This window comes from Haliotis asinina, chromosome 4 (assembly GCF_037392515.1).
Source record: "Haliotis asinina isolate JCU_RB_2024 chromosome 4, JCU_Hal_asi_v2, whole genome shotgun sequence".
NCBI lineage: Eukaryota > Metazoa > Mollusca > Gastropoda > Lepetellida > Haliotidae > Haliotis > Haliotis asinina.
In genome coordinates, this window is record NC_090283.1 from 68,596,816 (window position 1) to 68,620,277 (window position 23,462).

General features: G+C 38.9%; 1 protein-coding gene across 1 annotated transcript; it reads right to left on the reverse strand.

Moving 5' to 3' along the window:
* Positions 1-348: 348 nt before the first annotated feature.
* LOC137281815 (uncharacterized) lies at positions 349-21,621 on the reverse strand. The gene is made up of 8 exons (XM_067813436.1): positions 20,696-21,621; positions 12,170-12,544; positions 10,326-10,490; positions 9,053-9,478; positions 6,759-6,791; positions 5,670-6,077; positions 2,328-3,152; positions 349-1,348 (listed from the first exon to the last, which is right to left on the reverse strand). The coding sequence occupies exons 1-8, from the start codon at positions 21,200-21,202 to the stop codon at positions 434-436; spliced, it is 3,654 nt and encodes a 1,217-aa protein (XP_067669537.1). The 5' UTR covers positions 21,203-21,621; the 3' UTR covers positions 349-433.
* Positions 21,622-23,462: the final 1,841 nt, after the last annotated feature.

Below are 23,462 nucleotides of genomic sequence, written 5' to 3' on the forward strand. Positions count from 1 at the left end.
GACTTAGTCGTGGAGTGTAACGAAAAGTACTGAGTCTAAGTATACTTAGACTGGTTGTAAGAGGACCAGCACATACCATTACACTTCGGCAATAAAGCTCAAAATATTCACAGTATTCAGGGAGCAGGATTCAAGGGTAGACAGCAGACAAATCACAAAGCTACTTTTTGATTTCACCATGTTACAAACAATTCAAAACAATATTAACGCTATTGATCATCATAAATAATCAATGACATAAAACTACCTGACACAGGTAAAGTGAAAACATTTCATCAACATGAACGAAATCCATGATTATTTACAAATGACTGGCTCATCCATCTCATACAATTCCCCAAAGAGTCTTCATGAAATCCTCATTTCAATCACAGCATTACCAAAAGCTAAACAGTAATGCGCTGTAAATGCAAATGAAGTATACACCATGTTCTCAGTCACACTGGAGATATTTTATAGACAGTCTTTCTCCATTGTCTTCTTCGCTTTCCTCGCACTCTCCTTCTTCCTTCTCCTCCTCGGCAGAGGACATTTCCTCGTCCTCCTTGTCCACAACCATGTCCTTCTCCTCCTCACTTTGCTGATCATCATCTTCCTCAGAGCCCCCTTGACCTTCAGATTCCACACTCCTGCCCTCCATACTACCCCCAACACTACTGCTGATGCTACCTGATCTGCTGCCTCGAACACTTCCCTCCCCACTGTCATTGTCTGACTGGTCCTTCTCTTCAACGGGGTCCATTCCTTCACTAACACTCTCCTGCTGCTCGTTGTGTTCTTCCCCATCATGCAAACCCTCACCAACATCTTCGTCTTCTTCCTTCTGTTGCAGATGGTCCATTCCACCAGAAACATCCTCATATCCACTACCCCGGTCCTCCTCCTGTCCCTCACTGTCCTCACCAGCTTGTCCTTCCAGATCTGTTATACTTCCACTGCCCTTCTCACCTCTACATCCTGTCAGATCATTACTATCCTGTAGCTCCATTCCACCCTCATCATGTTCTGTCCAATCCCTGCCTTGTTCTGTTCTATCCTTACCAGCCTCACCATCCCTACAATGTTTAGCTCTCTCCTCGTCTTCATGATCACTCCCATGATCTGTCCTTTTCCTCTTCCTCCTTGTTTTCTGGCTAGTCTGTTTTCGTCCATGTTTCCTGAGACGTGTCTCCTCCAGCTTGACCAGCCTTCTAAGCAGTCTAAGTTTTTCCTGTTCCACACACAATCTCCGTCGCTCCACAGCAAGTCTCTTTCGTTCCACTCTCAGTCGCTGGTGGCCAATGTCCGCCGTGATGTGGCTAATTGTCGAAGCTGTATCTACACTGTCTTCTTTAGGAAGGTTTGATTTCTGAAACAGCAGACGAGGAGATAAAACGTCAGATACTGCATGGCTCAATTCAGCAAATGGACAGCACTTGACGCTGGCATACAATCAAAACCTTTTTACAGCACACAGAATCAGGTTCCACTCGCTTCAGAACCACAAAGCTCTCATGATATTACCATGAAACATTTGTACTGTTTCCAGATACAGAGGTACTGTCAGTGAGGTTATAAACTGATCATAAAAAGATTATTTAATAATTCTGAAATGCTGCATCTACGAGCAGAAATGTATGTGTTTTATAGTGAGTGAGTGAGTTGAGTTTTACGCCGCACTCAGCAATATTCCAGCTATATGGCGGCGGTCTGTAAATAATCGAGTCTGGACCAGACAATCCAGTGGTCAACAACATGAGCATCGATCTGCGCAATTGGGAGCTGATGACATGTGTCAACCAAGTCAGCAAACCTGACTGCCCGATCCCGTTAGTCGCCTCTAACGACAAGCTGAGTCGCTTTCTATGGCAAGCATGGGTTGCTGAAGGCCTATTCTACCCCGGGACCTTCACTAGGGTAGTATGTGTTTTATAACAATAATAATATGTGTATTTATATTGTGCCAAACTCTACTCACGAGGTGAATGCTCATAGCGCTAACAGTCAAAACAAACATATTATTACCCCAGATAACCCAAGCAGCCTGTTAGGCACCAGAAGGTTATAGTCACATGACTTAACTTTTGTTTCATACTTAACACTGCTCTCAGCAAATATCCCAGCTAAGCAGTCCCTGTTAATAATTCAGCTTATGCCAAACAATCCAGCGTTTAACATCATGAGAATCAATCTACCAACTAGAATATGATGCCATGATCCAATCTAGTGAGCAAGCCTGACCATCCAATCCTTTAAGTTGCTTCTATATATGGACAAGCATGGGTTACTGAAGACCAAATTCTAATGTGGATCATCAATGTGTCTTTACCCTTAAGTGGCATATTTACCTTGGGACTGCCTGAGTCAGCTTGTGACACCACAGACTCAATTTTCCACCCATTTCCTTGTTCCTCAGGGACACAGACACTGTCCTTCTCAATACTCTTTGATGGTTTGTCGAGTCTCACTTCATAATTATGGTCAATAGCAGCATAATTTGCTATCTCACATGCATCCCCGTCCGTAATCTCTAACACCCGCCAATCATTTCTTGTCAGGATATTAGGAGCGGACTTAATGTTTTCCCTGATCTTATCAGTTGAAATTGAAAAAACTTGAGGCCTGTCACCATCGTTGGAATTAGAGGCATCCTCATTAGTGAGTTTTGGATCAGATGGCTCCTCGACACCAACGATGTCATCAATGTCCGCCTGGGTCGCCATGTCAGATTTCTCAGCCTCAGTCTGACCTCTGTTTGTGCCAAGAATGGACAATAATTTTGAATGTGATTTGAAAAAATTTGGTGACTGCGATTTCTCACAGTCAATTTCACCAGTGTCAAACTCGTCCCCATTTTCAGTCATCTGGTTGACCTTCAGATGCTCCAGCAAGCTCTCTTGCAAAGCTCGTTTTTTCTTGGCTGTAGACTGAAGATCGTACCACTTCTTTTTGACTTCGTCAACACTACGTTGGACACCAGCACGCACACTGTTCACTCTGGCCGTAATTTCCTTCCACCTACATCTCTTCTTGTCATTTACAGCTGCAGCCGTCAGTTTGGACAAAAGCAGGGACTTGTTTTTCTTCACCTCGTCCAACAAAACTGACGTCTCTTGACAGGAGAACTTCCCCTTCCTTCTTCGGAATATGAACTGTTCAGGGGCCTCCTGTGTCTGTCAAGAAATTGAGATTAGTTATTAACATCAAAAATACATGTCAATGTAAATGTTACAATAAATTGTTAAATTTGTGAATTTTCTCTATCTTCTTACAAAAAATGTCTGACCTGTTTCCAGATTAAGAATACACCTCCAGACCTGCCTACCCAACTTGCCTCCAAAGTACTCATCATGGCTATACAGTGAATTTTGAGGTGTAAAAGTGTGCAACCTCATAAGGAATACAATCTGGCCCCTCCCAGCATGTATCCCGAATGCGCAATTTTAATGTCAGCACAGCAATATGTGCAATACGCATACTTCACTCCTTTACTGTAACGCACCTGGTTATTCCTGGGATGGAAGGGTATTTCTCAAAATAAACTTTTGATCGAAAGGTAACTTTGGGATTTTTGAGTCCTAGGGTCTGTTAATGGTTTGGTCAGCCATGCTGTTGTCATTCGTAAGCAATCTTAACATATTGGTAGGGCTCGGGTATGCGTGTTGACAAACAATATTTGAAGAACAGACAAGGACCTTGCCAATGATGGTTAATACTAAAAGGTGAACTAAAACTGAACTACAGTGTGGAATGAAACTATTCTGGACAAATATAACACAATTGGTGTACAATCTGCTATTTGGGCATGTAGTAATGTTAATGATAAAAAATTGTACAAAGCATGCCAATATAGACCAGGTAGGCAGGTCTGAACCTTGCTCAAACACATGTCTGCTGGCACCATAGAGTCACTGTTGTACTGATTATTCAGCCTGCTATCCAATGATATCGGACCACTGTAAACCAGGCTACAGTATAGCACAGTGGGAATGGATGGGTGGGACTTTTTGTGTGAGATACAGAAATAATCAAAACTACACAATCTATTATGAAAATGAAATTTTTTGAGCAAAATTGATATTTTATACTTATCCTGACTCATTCCAACAATGCTTCCATCATGAGTCAAGACGAGGAAAAATTTTACAAACATTTTCAAAAAATTAATTTTAATGATGCAATTTGTACAAATGTAGACAGTAGGATCAAGCGAGCGAGTGAATTGAGTTTTACACTTATTTTTGCAATATTCCAGCTATATCACGGGTAGGTGACCAGCAAATGGGCTTCACACATTGTACCCATGTGGGGAATTGAGCCTGGGTCTTCGGTGTGATGAGCCAACACTTTAACCACTAGGCTGCACTACCATCTCCAATAGGATCAAGACAGTCTCAAATGTGTTGGGAGAACTTGTAAAGGGGTATGGACGGCACTTGAACAATATTCTGAAACCCCTTATAGCTAGCTCTGCTCTATGAGCATTCAGTTTAACCACAAGCCCTTGACTTTGCTCCTGCTTGTACAGTTTTGGCCATAGGTCAGTATATGCAGCTGTCTTGCCATTTATCTCCTGAAGTGGTGAATGAAGATACACGGCTGGAGAATGATGACAATTTTTATGGATACACAACTTCATTTATTCTGTGAAAGGCGATGTTTCAACATAGATTCTATCATTTTCAAGCAAGAGTCAAAATGATGCCTGAAGAAGTTGTATATCAATTGACCATTGTCATTATTCTTCATCACCTCAACTTCTAAACTGCCCATCAAAGATGTGATGATACACAGTCACTACAGCTGTTGTTCATGGCGGAAGGATCTTCAGCAGTTAAGAAGTCTGATGTTCAAGTCAGTGTTAAAGTACATTTATCATCCAAAACTGTGTTCCACAGGAGATATTGCTTGTGTGAGATCAGATGATATCTTCTAAGAGATATCTCTTCAACAGTAGATTTTGTACAACAGATAACCCTGACAATGCTATGACGTCAAATTGCTATGTCATTGTTGCACTGCAAATCTAATGCCAGTGCTGTGTTCAGAGATGTACATTTTTCATTGAAAACTAGGGAAGAATGATTTTGGTTGAAAAATAGAATCTCACCCGCATGTCTACTGATATCAGTGATATCAACACTTGTTGATAAAGGTAAAAATATCTTCCACAAGCCTCGGATATTTGTTTCTTTATCAACAATACGTATTTGATATTAGTAGACACATGGGTGAGATTCTCTTTGTACATGTTTGTTGTCTTTAACAATGTGTAACATATACAGCCTTAATAAAACTACAGGATATTAAATTGAAGAAAAATCATGAAATATTCTCACAATAATATCATGACATGCAAAGATTGACTTAAAAACATAACTGGACAAAACCAAAAAAATTAAATACACCACCTTCACACAATTACATGTCTGTTTATACTTGCTTGTAAAACGGATCATGAAATATGCAATGTATGCCTGAACAGGTAAATCTTAGTACCCTGCTCAATGGATCACTGTGCACTCAGTTTGTATTCTCAGCTCCCTGGGGATCATACAAGGAGGTTCACAGTCACATTACCAACTAATCTTATTGAGTACTTATTCTCCTCACATGTTAACAAAACGGACTGCCCTGGGAGACATAGAGGGCGCCACTAATTTCAAGGGTGCGCTAATGATTCCACCAACCTGGTAATCCTGACTATTACTGTCAAAGTCAACATTGTTCCCGGAGTCCACATTTCCCTGCCTGTCTTTGTGCTCTTTGTCTCTGGGACCATCACCAGGTGGAGATGACAGATCATGACTGTCCATGCTTGAAAACACCCGCTCATCTATACTGGCCACGTTTTCTATGACAAGTGGCGAGTCGACAGTTGTTGGTGCTGCTTGAGGTTCCTTCTTTAAGTTGATGACATCAACAACTTTCTTTACACCAATGTGGTGGCCATCTTCAACTTGTACAATAATGATGCCACTGTCAAGATTGTCGCCTTCTGGGTCTGTGTCCCCACTGGGAGAATTGGTGGGTGCGCCCTTGTGCTTTTCTTCATCATAAGCGTCATCATCTGAATGTCGATTTTCCAAAGGGGCATCCTGCAAATTGTCATAGTGCTACTGACATTTATCTGAGACACTTTTGATCTTTTGAATTATACCTATTTTACAAAAGATGCAAACTGGGTCATGGGCCTTGCAACAATCCAAGGGAGGCAACTCTGTTGATAGGGAGAGTTAAACCTAATACATATTTCAGATAACTCAAAAAGACACAGGAACATTCAAATAAAACCTAAAGCAACCAAACAAATTTACTAAAATACACTAAGGCCAGACTAATTTTCATTTCTTGTTTACAGATTTTTTTCCTCAGAAAACCAAAAGAATAAAAACAAAATCACCAATCAAGTAATATTCCTTCTAAATATTTAAAGTAGTTTACTTTTGGCAATGTAAGAAGAGAATACAGGGCAGAAAACAATTTTTAAAAATTTACTTGTAAGTTTACCTTTTAGGCCAATACAAACATTAGGATTATATTTTTTAAGTGGGGAAAATCGATTTATTTTTTTCTTCTTATTCATGAAAAATTACGACAGGTGTATTGGTAAAACAAGAAATAAAATTGGTCTGGTCTAGGAGACATTTAACAGAACCTACAAAATAATAATACAGCAGTGTAAAGTAACCATGGTAACTACTACAACAGAATGCCTGCAGGTGAAAAACTGGGAACTAGATTACTTTTTCTACAGATATCTTCTAGTGAATACTTACATGCTTTTTTGCAGCCATCCCTTCTTGCTTAGGCTGGAATTATAAAATACAAATGATGTAAGATTCAAATTACTCCATCTAACTTGACTGCTAAACAAAACAAAATCTAACAGATACTCTGCAATCTCTGCTTGAATTTAAAAAAAAACACAACATGTTGTGTTCTAGAGATGTACTTAGTGTAGATACTAGGATGGTTTGTTATGCCATATTAGGCAATATTCCAGCAAAATTACAATCACTAGACATGGGCTGCACATGTTATACCCAACCGGTGGTCTCCAGCATGACTAGGGAAGACTTTAACCATGAAACTACCCCATCACCCCTTAAAGCAACTAAAAGTAAGAGCTCCAGCACTCCCTTTATGCAACTTCCTAGAAAGCCCTCAACTCACCATGTTGATGTCCAAAACAGATTTACGAAAGCATACTTAAAATATCAACTTCTATATTTGTTGAAAGGTGACTAGATAACATATTTGTCAAATATTAACGTAACTGCTGTGATCAAACAATTATAATTCTTCATTCCTACAAAATGGACAAGACATTTCTCATATATCGTACGTTATATTAGTCTAAAACTTACACATGAGTCTGTTTGTTGCTGAAAACGGCAGTCAGTAAATAATCAAGTCTGGACCAGACAATCTGGTGCCTGATGTATATAGAGTGTCCACAAATGCAAACAATGAAGACAACAATCAACCTCCTGTGACTGACCACCGCACAATACCACTGTCCAAGTGACTGTACCCACGAAATGTAGTCACACATACACATGCACACACATACAACTGTACATGCAGACACACATGTGTACACATACTCATATACATACACATACACACGTGTACACATACTCACTAGTGTTTGATCTGATGATCGAAATTAATTGAAAATCAAACCAATGAAGAATTAAAAATACTTATTGATTATAAAAAAAATATTTTCAATTAATCAGAATTGTGTTGTTTTTAGCATAACATACTTGAATGCAGTAAACAAATTATTTTTAATTTGACAAATATTCACAAACAAACATGAGCTCAATAGCCTACAGCTATGTGCATTGAATTAATAGTTTGGCATTCATTCCCACAGTAAACAATAATGTACCCAAGAGCTCCAGATAAGCTTTGATATGAGAAGATATGATAACCATACTTTTGAAATAATAAAAGTATTTCCAATTATCTGAAACTACAGACACCCACCATCTTTTTCATGGTTGGGTATTTATTTCAGATGAGTACAACCGGTGCAACATTGTTTTATTCAATAAAAGAAGACAACATCCACAAAACAATGCCAAAGTATAGATAATGCAGCATTATCCACATGTGCTGTAAGAAATAACATGTGCCTTAACCAGATACCAAGATTTACATGATATAACAACAATGTCTTAACTTTATCAGTTATTTTTCTCCAAACCTTGTTCTGTTTGTGTTGTTTCTCTTCCATCATGCATATAGCTCATGATGCAAGTTCATTTAAAATATCTCCCACAATTGATTCTGATTGTGAAACACAGCACTTGCCTATTAATGCACCTAGCAGTCCTATGATAAAGATGTTTTTTGTTTGTAAAGAGGTAAAAATTAGATATTTTCCTTTGAGCATGTGGGAACCTTCGATCTCACTTGTTCACCATTATCCATTTGTTTCCAGAAAGAAAACAGCCATTTGATTGGTAGCTATGTACAGATGGGACAATCAGTGAAGGGATGATAAACCACATTTGGTATTCTATTTATGCTGCACATTTTAATAGCGGTTAGAATTATTCAAGACTTTTTCAATCGTGAATATTAAAAAATTGGTGAACTATAAGTTTGACTAGCTTGAACTGATATGCTAAGCAACATAATCTTGATGAACTGGATAAATAGACAATGTCATTTTGACATAGCGAAAACATAAATATCTAGTTTTGTCATATGCTGGCATTTATTTTTTTTGCATGTTTCAACTTTTCTATAGTGTCTTTTACGCAAATCCGCATCTTATCTGTAGCTCTGGTAAATTTACATCTCTTGTGAATGTAATGAGACATACCGATAGTAGTTGATAGTAGTTGTTGTACAAAAAAACAGAATATTTAAATGAACATTAATCGAAAAACAATAAAAATGTATATATTTTTGTTATAACCAATAATCATTCACCACAATCCTCCGATAGCGGAGTTCCAATTCCAAACACTAACTCACACACACACACACACACACATGCACAGACAACTGCAACATTTCACGCCATGTTGAACTCCCTCCTGCCTCCTCCTACCTTCCCTCCAAACATGGACTCCTCGAAGTCTTCATCTGCTCTGCGCTGCTCCTCATCCTTCTGCTTGACGATCATCAGAACTCGACGGTTCACTTTATCAATTTCCGATTCACATGCTGGGTCATCATTCTCACCGGCCTCTATTTTCACTCGGAACTTACTTGCTCTTGTGAACAAGTCACTCCATTTCTTGCGAACCTCGTTTAAAGTTCGAAGTTCCTTGTTAACGCAAACTTTTTGGACTCTTTCAGCAACCTTTGCCCACTCTCTCCGTTTCTTCTCAGCTGTCCTCCGGTCCAAGTTCGGGGAAAAGATGATCCTCCTCCTTTTGTAGATTTCGTCCAGCAGAGCACTAGTTTCCACTGTACTGAAGTTTACTTTTCGTGTCTTGGCTGAAACTTGCTTCCTCCGACTCGCAGGTGTCCACTGAGAAACAGATGGCTGTAGTTAAATTGGGAGCATTCAATTACTAAGCTACCAAGTATCATGTAAGGAAATGTGCCTGAATAGGAACAAGGTTAGTTTTTATAGCAAGCTTTTCATGAACTGGATCCTTGGACCACTATCTCATAAACATCTTACTTTGTGCTAACTACCACTAAAGGAACATCAAATCAAAAAAGCACTTCTACTGACCAGGGCTTGGTTGGTTGGTAGCCTAACAGGTAAAGCGTTTGCTCGTCTGGGCCAGGGTTCGATTCCCCAGCACAATGTGTTAAGCCCATTTCTGGTGTTCCCTCACATATTATTGCTGGAATATTGCTAAAAGTGGCGTAAAACCAAACTCATTCACCATAACCCAGGCCCTGGTTACACAGTGCCCTTAATGGTATGAAATCCTACATTACTTCAGCATAGTGTAGTATATTACAAATATAAAAGATTGTAAATACTAGCGCAATATCCACATATACAGGGTTATATTTGGACCCTTCAAGTATCATCACGATTTGTTGATATGCTATATAACAGGACTTCATTAGACTTAATATTTCACATTACAATAAGTGTTTTCAGGCCCTTACAACTCTGAAGACATGTTGGTTCAATGACTATAATAACAGTTCTAAAATTGTTTGTGTTTGATTATGAGAAAATGGGATTAATTGCTTAGTAGCTTGGTCATTGTGACCAATCTTTGATTACTTCAATTAGTCAGAACACCACTAATTCCAATACAAGGAACCACTAATTCCAATACAAGGAACCAAGGAACCACTAATTCCAATACAAGGAACCTTTAATTCCAATACAAGGAATCATTAATTCCGACCTCGCTGCAGTTGCTGTCATTGTCATCATCAGCTTCGTCCTCTTCTTCGATGAGATCAATCTCATCCCGCTGTTCTTCATCGTTCATGCTGGAAGCCAGGACACGCTCCATGATGTCATGGTCGTTACTGTTGCCGTCTTCAGTTCCTTCAAAGCTGACGTTTGTCTGAAGAAGTATTCAGCATGTTTAATAACATAACTTTGTCAAAATGGGGCATGCCTAAACATTGGTTGTGTCAAACTGAGGTGTTTCTAATTTTTGGTTGTGTCAAACTGAGGTGTGTCCAATTGTTTGTTGTGTCAAATTGGGGTGTATCTAAACATTGATTGTGTCAAAATGGGATGTGTCTAAACATTTTTTGTGTCCAACAGGGGTAAGTCTAATCATTGGTTGTGTCAAACTGTGGTGTGTAAAACTGGGGAGTTTAGTTTTACGCCAGTTTTAGCAATATTCCAGCAATATCCAATGTCAAATTCCAAGACATCAGCAAAAGCGTTTCACACATAGTGCTCATGTGGCAAATTAAACCTGGGTCTTAAGCGTGATGAGTGAAAACCTTCACCACTAGGCTACCCCACTGCCCATGTGTGACTGAACATTAGTTAGCGTCTTTAGCTCTGTTGACAAAGGCACTGGAATTGATGATGTAGGATTTTCCTTCTTTTCCCAAGGAGATAGCATGCAACTGCGGAGACAAATACATAGGAGAGAAAAATATACAGGAGAGAAAAAATACACAGGAGAGACATATACATAGGAGAGAGACATACACAGAACAGACAAATACCTCGGAGAGACAAATCCATAGGAGAGACAGACACCTCAGAGAGACAAACACATAGGACAAATACATAGGAGAGACAGACATACATAGGAGAGACAGACAAATACATAGGAGAGACAAATACATAGGACAGACAGACAAATACATAGGAGAGACAAATTACGCAGGAGAGACAAATACATAGGAGACACAGAAAAATACATAGGACAGACAAATGCATAGGAGAGACAGAAAAATACATAGGAGAGACAGACAAATACATAGGAGAGACAAATATGTAAAAGAGACGTAATGACCCATAGCCAACAGGATAAAAGAACACAAAACCTGAAAAAAGATCTGACATGAACCACTGGAAAAAGAGGAAACTTCAAGAAAACATCGAGATCCAGAGAAAGAAGCCAGCCATGACCCAAGACCATGGCAGTTACCTTCACAGTGTATACTCTACTGTCCTGTGATCATCAGCTTTGTCTTTCATTACTACACTGTTAATCTCTTGGCTTCATCCTTACATTATTATCTTTGGACATTAAACCTCCTTGGCTTCCAATATGCTGTGTACATCAACACACCCCTGCCCTGCTCTTGGTTTTGTCAGTACAATAGTTTGGTTTCCTTGTGCATTAATCCGATCTCATTGGCTTCTTAGTTACATTGTCATCTTTGTACATTCTCCCTCCTTGGATTGTGTAAACATTTTTCAATCTATAAATATGCACCCGTTCGTCATGCCTCCCTCCGGGATGTGAAGCATGAAAATGGAACTGTATGACATGATAGTGTTTCTGAAACAACTTTTTCATGATCAATCATAAATCATGTAATCATGTACCTTTTGGGTACAGAGGAATCAGGACCATGTGTCTTTTTGATGTATTGGGTATTTATTGCTATTTCGAGCTATTTCATCATTTATCATTCGCATTTGAACCCAAGAGGAGTGTAGATGTCTGCAAAGAAGATTAAAGTTGCAAATTTGAACTGTAGATAATTTGTTTGAAAAAACTGGTTGAAACAAAAACTTGAAACAGTACCAGCCTTAGTAACTAGACCATACCTCCTCCAGCGGATCTAGTTCCATGTCCTCCACTCCCTGGGGAGTATCTCGGCCATGCATACTGTCAGAGTTGGAGGCCGACTCAAGTAGCAGCGTCTCCATCTTCCTTCTCTTCTTCCGCCGAGCCAGACTCTGCATGTCATTCCACTTCTTCCTCACTTCCTCTACTGTGCGATAACTTCCTCTTCCCTTCTCGTTCACTTTCTTTGTGACTTCATCCCAAGCAAGTCTCTTCTTCTCATGCGTCACAGTGTCATTGTACTTAGCCAGAATGATTTTGCGCCACCTTTTCACTTCCTCCAGAAGAGTGTTCCTCTCAAGAATGCTGAAGTTGCTTTTCCTTTTGCGAGATGTCATGTCAAATGGTATCGGGGTCTGAAAATGAAAGGACAAAGATATGACCAGATCTGAGCAAACGATTTCTTAGATGTGTACCCATGAAGGTGTTGGATAGAATATTGATTTTTAGTAAACCGTGTCTGTCGTATGAGGCAACTAACAGGACTGGGGGGTCAGGCTCTCTGACTTGGTTCAAATGTCATTGGTTCCCAACTGCGCAGATCAATGGTCATGTTGCTGATCATTGATCACTTGATTTTCTGATTCAGATTCAATTATTTACAGACTGTCACCATATAGTTGCAATATTGCCTAGTGCAGGGTAAAACTAAACTCACTCATTCGTACTCACACAACATTATCGCATGTACATGTAACAGAGAATACATTAACAGATGAATATACACAGAATGTAAGTTCTCCTTCCCTTTCATCCTTATTTTCATGATTGACCAGTGTGTGAAATTTAGACTGTTCCTGAGGTACCTGGCTAGTAAAAATTCATCTGCCCCACTAAATGATGTGGTCCTGGAGGCCAGTGAATTGTGAGTTGATTGTTAAAAAGTATATTTACGAATCTTATTTTGAACTAATGAAGTTCAGACAGGACTACTCACTGGTCCTGTGGTCTAGTGAGAAATTTTGAAACATTTCTTTCCCTGCTGGCTGGTCATGGAACTGTTATGTTCATGAAATCCAATGGTGTGTAATTTGAGATTGCAAGAACCAATTTGCGCAATATTACATCTGGCATGTTTTTGTTGGTTTTGCTAATAGCAGATTCCATCAGGACTTTTGTAACATCCTATCAAGTTCTGGCGACACTTTGCCTATTAATTGCCATTATTTTCTTAATATCAGTCCCGTCAAGATCCTGGGTAGAATAGGCCTTCAGCAACTCATGCTTGTCATAAGAGATGACTAACAGGATTGGGTGGTAAGGCTTGCTGACTTGGTTGACACATGTCATCTGTCCCCATTGCACAGATCGATGTTCATGATGTTGATCACTGGACTGTCTGGCCCAGAATCGATTATTTACAGACTGCCACCATATAGCTGGACCATTGTTGAGTATGGTGTAAAACTAAACTCACTCACTTACTCACTCCTTACTATCATTATTATTCCATGTTTCACAAACGTTTTACTGTTTATTAGCTATACATGCTGAAGAATGGTCTGCCACACATAAAAGTACTCACTATGTCATGTCATTACTTTTATTACACTTGATAAAATGATTGACAGGGATAGTACGCAACAACAAAAAGTTAAGGACATCCCAATAATCAATATTTAAACATTATGTGGATCATAATATGAACTATTAGACACTAAAGTATTGAAAATTGGGGTGGTCTGTGACTTTTTTCATTGAGTATACATCTAATAATGCCTGACTGTAGATTGTAGATGGCTGAACACGTTACATATGTATGCAGGACTGCCTATGCCACTACATGTTACAGTCACAGATTGGGATGATGTATCTAAGGCTGTTTACACAGACTGTATACGGACTTAGTAAAATGTCACATAGACAGACATGAAAGAGGAGATCTACAACACTCCGGGACTCATCTGGCAGAGTCTGCATCTAGTGGCTGTAAAATTCCCAATATTCTCAATATTTGCTGAAACAAAAACACTAAACAAATCCAATTTTGAAAAGTATGTTCCCCTATTTGCCTGCCACACTAACATGGCTTGAATTAAAAGTTGAAAGACTGGATAAATCCCTGGCTTGCTTGCTCTAACTAATTCAATCAACATGAGAACATTGGACTGCAAGTGTGATGAAGTGTCTGGCAATATGCAAAGTGGGATCTGTCATTGTCATTTCTATGTCATCCAGAGGTCATCTCAGCACAGATTGAAATCCATGAGATCCAAGTTAATGTTGGACCAAGTAACCCATGTTTTGCCTCATAAGAGGTGACGAACACGATTGGGCTCACTGACTTAGTTGACACGTCATCATATTACAATATTGTGTAGATCAGTGTTCATGCTGATGATCACTAGATTGTTGGTACAGACTTCATTCTTTTCAGACGGCCCCCACATACAGAGTCCTGCAAAAGTATTCGCACACTATGGCAACATCATTTTATTGCAAAATCGCTTGGCAACTCTGAATTCACATTATCTGCCTTGTTTCCATTATGTTGTGTGAGCATGATCTGAAGATGGGTCAAAAGAGTAAGGAACCGACCCACACATAATAAAGATAGTGAAACAATTACGTTGGACAGGCAACCTTTTACATACAAAAGTAACTTACTTGATGTTCGTCAGTCAATCATCTGGTCTTTTATCAAACATTTGTCGGTGAGAAATTTGAAAGAAAACAAGACGAGAAATGGTCAGTCTTGTATGGTTATTTGATGGGTTTACAGGAAATTGGTAAAGTGAGTGAAGCAAGTGAGTTGAGTTTCACGCTGCACTCAGCAATATTCTAGCTATAAGGCAGGGGTCTGTACATAATCAAGTTTGGACCAGACAATCCACTGATCAACAACATGAGCATCGAACTGCCCAGTTGGGAACCGATGACATGTCAACCAAGTCAGCGAGCCTGACCACCCGATCCCGTTAGTCGCCTCTTACGCCAAGCATAGTCACGTGAGTGAAATGAAAGACATGACAATTAACCAGATAATACCCGAAAATTCAGTGAAAACATACCCAATCCAGTGGCAAATAAATTTCATTTGTACAAAACCTTATATTAGATGCGGTGCAAAGAAGAGTGTTTTTGTGAGGGAGATGAACAGAAAAAAAACGGCTTGCATAATGTGAAGTAAAAAGACAACTGACAGTTGATAATTACTGGAAGAAAGTTATCTTTCCTGATGAGAGTATGATATTGACTGGACATGGTGAGTGTGTTTACTTCTTGAAAAATCGAGATAAAGGATGGAGACCTGGTATTGTGTCGCAACGAAATCACCATCCCCGCTAGTCAGATTTGGGGATGGGACCCTGTCAGCTATGGATGACACTATCATTCAGTCCCTCCTGGATTCTGCGGCAAATTTTTACGAATTCTACAGCAAATTTAAGGAAATTCTGCACCCCATTTTTCAATATTCTGCAAAACATTCTGCGGTTAAAACATTAAGAAAAAACAACAAAAACATCATACCTTCATAGGTTAATTCTCAACCACAGATATAAAGTTAAGTTGACAGTACACATCACATGTTGAGTAACTTTGATGACAAAGCATCCAAACCTTTTCCCGTGTTTGAGAATTAAACACTCGCTGAAAGTTACTTCTCTCCTCTCATTCTCAATTCTGATGCAGATGAACAATTTCCGGTTTCATGCAAATAAAAATTTCAACATTTAAATGAAATCTGAAATAATTACATTTTTCTCAGTGATCGATTTTGAGAAAGTAATTGCAGTGTCAAATTCATCTAATATTAACATTATTTGAAAGATGCCCAAATCTTGCTTTACTAATGTATCTTTAATCAAGATTATTTTGAAAATGTTGTCACAATAAATATGTCTGAACGTTTTATGTGTAACTAATCATGCTCTTGACATTAACTCTATTTTTCGTTTTGGCTGACAAGTCAGTTTTCACTCAGTTTTTAAAATAAGCAAATTCTGCACGGATTCTGCACAAAAATGCCTTTTCCGCGGACCAGATGTTTTCCTGCATGGAAAGGTAAGTTCTGCGATTTTTCTGCAACCGCAGATTCACGGAATCCAGGAGGGACTGATCATTGCCACAAAGTATCAAGACACCCGAGAAAATATTTTGTGGCCAGTTGTCGCTCAGAATTTTCCTGAAGGGGTAAGATGATAAATTTTTGGTATGGCGGGCGATATCAACACAAAAATAAATGGCAAAATATCACACAAATAATATGCTCTGTTCAGAACAAGTCCAGTCATCAGTATCATGGAGAATATGTAGCTATGTCTAAAAACGAAAACTGCACGGAAGAGCAGATTGTATCCATTCATGTGGAGACATAAAATTTAAGACATTTGGATCTCTATTATGGCCAAATACATGCAATCCTTGTACAACTTATTCCAAGGCAGGTTATGAATGTTCTCAGCCTGATGGGACACCTCACTCAATATTAGGTAAGTTTTCTGTTCATTACTTCATTCCTAGGTAAAATATCTCATGATTTTGAACTACCCATTTGTGGATCTAGCGTAAAGATGGCGCCATTTTGTCTGTATACTTTGTGAATGACTCTGTAGGTGAAATAGTTCTGAGTGCAGTGTTACACATCAAACAATCCCATCCAGTCTCGTAAGTCGCCTCTGATGGCAATCCTTTCCTGCTGAAGACATATTCTAACCTTGATTTCAGAAGTAAAATTACAACTCTCTTGTAATACTGATTTTGTAGGCGTACAGGCCATTTACCGTAAATTACCCATCCCTTGCTCATGCTAAAATCACAAAGACTCTGTGACATATCGCAAAATTTCACAAAAGTTTCACGAAACTCCACTCTCACTGTGATCAAATTCTGCACCCGTGGTAACGGCAGAAAATTGGTTAGCGCCATTTTTCAGACTTTGCTATCCAGGTTGTACTGCAGATATGTATAACATGATGATGCAACTTGCTACTTTCAAGTAACGACGAATATATCATGAACATAACATCAATAGCCTTCAAGAATTATTCTGTCATGACATTTCAGTTAGTGACGTGAGTTTTCTAAGAATTAATAATGTTCCATCATTACGTGTTTCGAAGACTAAAACAGCAGTTACAAAATCATGTGTGTTCAATTATGAGAAAATGTGAATGATTGCTTGCTCGTTTGGTCACAGTGACCAACCTTTGATTATTTCAATCAATTGGAATAACGCTACTTCTTATCCACTATCCAGTCACGTGGTAACAAATATGAATATTTCTTTGCACATACATCAAGTTGATTAACAAGTCAGTAGATTATGCCCCATACTATACTCGGGATAATATATATCATTTCTCTAGTTTGATAATGTTGACAGCAGTGAATCATCACAACAACAACCAGCAACAACATGACTGTCAAAATTTAATAATGATGATGATAACATACAAGACTGATAACTATCATTCTGCCTGACTTGGATGCATTGAATTTACATCTTTTATTTAAATAGACGGATTTAGAAAAAGCTACTGATCACCATTCGATTCTAGTCATCACAAACGATGAATGGAATTCATGAAGCAATGTGGTTCAATTCACTGAATAAGCAACACATTACTGATCCACTATAATGATTATCTACTCAAGTGGCTGTGAAATGATATTTTCAATGCCTATGTACAGCTGTTCAACCACAGTCTGAAAATGTGCACAGAGATCGTATTAATCTAAAACTCATTAACCATCCATAAACATGATAAGTTACAAACTGCGTAAGAGGTTGGGTAAACACACAGTAAGGCAATGATACACTGGGCTCATGTGTATGGCCCATATCATCATCACCATTATCATCATCATCATGTGACCTGTGACAATTACTGGGGTTCAAAAATCCCATCGCCCGACTCTCGGGACAAGTCAGTTTTCACTTTGGGCAATCAAATAATCATAATAGTATCTTACTTGTCTATGGCTATTAGATAATTTTGTCTTACAGTTTCATACTGCAAATAAACTTGGATTTCATTTCAAAATATTCATATCTGCTCAAAATGTAGCTACTAAAGTTTACAATGATAATAAAGTAGAGTTATCTTTCTTTGCAGTTTATCACTTCTCAATAAATAGTCCAGCAAACACTGGGTATACTTTCTAAAAAATATCAACAGTTACTTCTTAGTTATCTCAACCAAATTTTAAAGCACATTCCTAATGATGTATCGCCTTGAACAAACTACTGGATATCATTTTTCTCTAAAAAAATGGCCGACTTTAACACTGTTGCAAACAAAAGGCAAAAATCATAGTTTTGTCACCTCTCTAGCCTAATAAAATACAAATAGGACAATTTATGTAGAGTATATTATCTTTATTGACACACAACACAGGCACTTGAAAGACTAATTTCAAAAACACAATTTGGGCAAACACACAGCACTGTAACAGATATGAATACGGCAACATATTTCCTTTACCAGATATACTACATACACCCAAGGAGCATTCTCAGAGTGAAGCACTAATGCCAAACACTGGTTAGTATTAGTGACCATTGAGGGGGACACAACTATTGCGACAGTCTACAGTAACATACTATTGCAATGATAGTCTAATGCCACAAACTACTACAATACTATTGCAGTAGTTTATTGGGTTTTTTCTTGAATTGTCTCATTTGAAGTTTTTCCCAAATTAATGTATAGTTAATATGAAATAAAACCATGTAAGAACTAGTTTCAGTCTCTTTTGATAACTGAGAAGACACTTGAAACACAGATCAAGTAAACAGTTACATCATCAACTCAATGAAGCTGCAAGTCAGCACCTAAACATCCTGTATTTTGCGTTGCACATTTATCAACATAAATCAATAACTAAACTATCAACAGTCATACATGCTATCGATGCATCGTTTCTACCACCCATTAATTACTATTGCACACTCAACAATTACAATCCATCAACAGTATAATACAGGCCTACTGGTGAGAGAGTGAGCATGGTTCTACAGAACTTTCAGCAATATTCCAGCAATATCATGGCAAGGAACACTGGAAATGGACTTCACACATTGTACGCATGTGGGGAATCAAACCCAGTCTTCAGCATGACAAGCCAACACTTTAAAAACTAGGCTACCCAACTGCCTCTACTAGTTTGTGAGTGTGATTATCACACTTCATTTCTATAACAATCACCAGCTCTAAGTAGGACCAATAACAAGGGCTTAAGAGCACAATCTTATATTTGCAACAAATGCACTCAAGAAGTGAGTGAGTGAGTTAATATTTAACGTCACATCGGCAATATTTCAGCCATATCGAGACGGTGCACTCAAGAAAACAATGAATTCATACAATAGTGTAACAGTTCATATATGCATCAATAATAATTATTTTACATGTGGCAGATGAAATGATTCATTTTTTTCAATTATCTACAATTTCAAACAATATATTAGATTTACTTAAGAATCTATTGTTCAAAATTGTTGATGAATCATTCATATAATTATAAAAAGAAATTGCTTGCTGAAGCCTTAAATTCAGATATTTCGGGTCTCTTGTTACTGTATCAGTTTACACACCCGATAGACCTAATACAATAGTCCTCACAGACTGAAATACTGAGGATAAGGCATACATTACTGATGAGCATATATACTGAAAGGCAAAAGATACATAATATTGGAAATGACATTTAAGTGTCAGTGGCGTATTTTAACCCTTTTATTCAAAATACACACTGGAAGTAAAGTTTGAGGAGAACAAGAATCGTGATTGTATAGCCTGTTTTGTCCAATAAAGTATTGTCTGAGATTGAGGTTTGAAATGTTTTGATTGAGGAAAGGGAAGAGTTTGCATAAACACATCACTGAAACTGAGATCATGCACTAGCTTTCCGAACACAGTCCCTATGGCTAGGCTAATGAGAGATCAACGACAACAAGCCATTGGACGTCTACACTACGTAACACAGTCTACAGCAGCGTTTCTTTTGCCTTTCAGTATATATGTTTTCATCTGTTTTCTTAATATGACTCAGGTAAAATCCAAGATTAGATGGCCTCGGATATAACTTTCTGGGCTCCATGTGGATTTGTAAATTGTATTTTGAACACGTATACATTTTTAACAAAATAACTTTATTTATGGGATAAATAACTGTCAAATGAATGTATGCCAGCGTTTTATGTCAGCCCATACACAAGGCAACATGTCTCATGAAAAACCTATGGAAGATGCAAAGAATTCAGGAGGAGTTCTGAATTCACAATAATAAAACTTTTAAATCAAAATTTGTGGTTTTAGCAACCAGCCTTTGGAAACATAAAAATTCATGAAAATGATAAATGGTACATTTTTCTATTTAATTTAAAAGTTAAAAAAATGAATTTAGAATGCAATTTGCACAGACACTAAGAGTGGGGGATGCCATGCACATTGTACATGCTTCAAAAACAAAATCACCATGATTCACAATTAAAAATGACTCCTAAGATTACAACTTTATTTTTTTTTAAATATACAGATCTAATGAGTAAAACAACTTACCTCGGGGTAGTCGTCTGTGGGGTCATCACGAGTCCCCTCATAACCCTTCCCATCAAAGTAAACAGGGGGGTTATCAAGTTCTTCGTCTGTTTTTTCCTGTTTAATCTGAATGTTTTCTGTCAAGGTATCAAACTCGAATTCATCCGGCTCTTCCTGATATGTTCTTTCATTCTGTAGCCATCTACCGCCACCCTCGGATTTCATGGCTATCACTCGCATTTCAAATTCATTTAATTCCTGCGTGCCTCTTGCAAATTTCCGTTTAGCTAAACACTGCATATCACCCCATTTTTTTCTCACCTCTTCCATCGTCCGTTCATCCCCTTCCCCAATACGATTTATTTTTGACGTGATGTCATCCCACAAAGCACGTTTATGCTTCGCTGCGCACGATGGAGAAAGCAACACATCTTTATTCTTTTCGATTTCTTCTAAAAGTGTGTCTGTCTCAGAGTATGTGAAATTACTCTTCCTTTTCGTGAACGACGCTTTTAAAAGTGACACCATTTTCAGTCAGTAAGATTTTAGTGAACTTGCGTGCCAACGGTGACAATAGCTGAACGTACGAATGAAAACATTGAATTCACATCAACAGCGAGTTACCTCCCTTCGACGCAGGACTATCACTGTGTGCCAATCACAGACCGTCTGGCATTATGTAGGTTATTGAGTTGGCCGGGTCGTGGTTTCGGCGTGTGTGATACATCGGGAAAATGGCGAAGTCGCAATCAACATATCGTAAATCCCCTTCGTTGATTCCGTTTGTCACAGATCCCACACTTCAGGACAGTACTGTGGCCGCCTTCGTTCCTCACATTCTACCTCCTGAGATGTAAACAAACCACTGTACGTTGAAACCGCGCAGAGCTCACCCCTTTATGCCGTCTCCCGCCTGTCATGATTAGAACCCATAGCGTATGACCTACTGCGCGTACGATGCGTATCTACGCATGCGCAAACACATTGACCTGTCGGTGAACGAAGCCTTCGCATGCATGAATTATGGGTTTTAGGGGTCATTCGCGGAGTTGCTTAGTTACGCTGCTTAGAATTACGAAAGATTCTGCTTTGTCGCAAGTTGGACTATACGCACTGGCAATGTGCATTATTGAATATGTTGCCTGCTACGCGACAACACTGCAGACGTTTGAGCTCTGTAGCCAGGACTGCTGTTGTTCCAACACTGACGTCGTGGTGGGCTCCGCATGTAATCGTGTGGAAGGCGCTGCACATAGCGGAGATGGGACTAAACCTGCAATCTGATTGCAACGTGCCACGCTTACCTTTAGTAAGGTGCTCGCCGGTTTAGTTTCAAATGTAATTACGACAATCAACAGCTCCTTATATTTTTGGTTCATCGTATGTGTGAATTTTGGGCAAATACGTTCTGGCTGTCATTATAGTCTTTTCCCCCGATTGATGCAGTAATTATGCACGGGGCAGTATTGTGAACTGTGAGGACATGATTTGATGTAATATTACGCACGCTGACCCAAAATATTAATAGCGTTATTAGTATTTCGAATGTAAAAGACAAATTCATTGTTTCAGTGTGGGGTAAATACGGCGTCATTTGAGTACCCGCATAGCTGAAACATGTCATAAGCTGCACGTACCCCGGCTCTCATATCGCAACACAGATTTGTCGTAAGGTGGCGCGCGCAAAAGGGAGCCGGGAACCAGCTGGCAGACACACTCCGGTGCAGCTATGACTTAGCATAAGATCACTGCCACAGGTTAATTTGCATATCGCGTGACCGGACTTCTCCCTTGTTTGTAAACAAATGCGCATATTTATAAATAAGCTGAGACTGGCATGAAGCAAGTGATTCGGCAGGGTTTTCATATTATTTTACACTGTTACGTAAATATTATTCTACAACTGCGTCGTTAAGGTTTATGACAATACATATTTATGCATGCATTTCACACCGGTTGCATTGTCTGCTCTCCATTAGGCTTCAATGAAAGCACGAGGAGCCTACAACCCATGTAAACAAAGGATCGCTTCGCAAATCGAAATAGTGTTTCGCGTTTTAGGACAATTTCTCAGTGAAACTGAACCATTTTCACAACGATGTTTAATTAGATGTGTAGACTCATCGCAAATAAAACAGTCAGGAAACATGTACATAATAATAAATGAACTGTTTAGTCACATCTTCCTGGCCTGTGGCAGAGGTACTATGTTTGCTCGCCGCATTGAACTATGGGTAGGAGAGTGTCACCCATCGTTCATGACGTCATAAACCATTCCTATTACGTCATAAGACCCATATTACATGGCGCTGGCGTACCGTATTTATAGAACATTTGCTGAAGTCGTTCCTTCTGATATCGATTCTGTCTACCATTAGATGATATCGTACATTTGGGGATACAGTTTGTTATTGCTAACTAATTAGTCATAGGTTCTTGCTGATTAATTACATGGTTGCTTATTGTAACCTTAAAGTATGTGGGTCCCGTTGATCAGAGCGTTTGTAGCCTTAAGGTGATCATGACTCCCTTACTTTAATATAGAATTATGATTGTCGCAGAGCTACGGTCCCTTTAAGGAACGCAGCCCTGTTCGGGTGGTCTCTTTTGAAGGGGCTGTTAGGTAGCATAAAGATTAAAGCGTTCGGTCGTCACGCTGAAGGCCCGGGTTCGATTCGATAGCGTGCAAATAGCACACGAGCTGTCTACCATTAAATAATATTGTACAGCTAGTTGATTATCTGTAATTAATTAGTCCTAGGTTTTTGCTGACTAATTGCATTCTTAT

Bases quoted from the DNA above. Each gene is read 5' to 3' on its own strand.
- LOC137281815 (XM_067813436.1), bottom strand. From the start codon at position 21,202: ATGGTGTCACTTTTAAAAGCGTCGTTCACGAAAAGGAAGAGTAATTTC. The intron at 12,545-20,695 runs GTAAGTTGTTTT...TTTCATTTTCAG, and splicing joins CCACAGACGACTACCCCGAG to ACCCCGATACCATTTGACAT. The intron at 1,349-2,327 runs GTAAATATGCCA...CTGCTGTTTCAG, and splicing joins CTGACTCAGGCAGTCCCAAG to AAATCAAACCTTCCTAAAGA.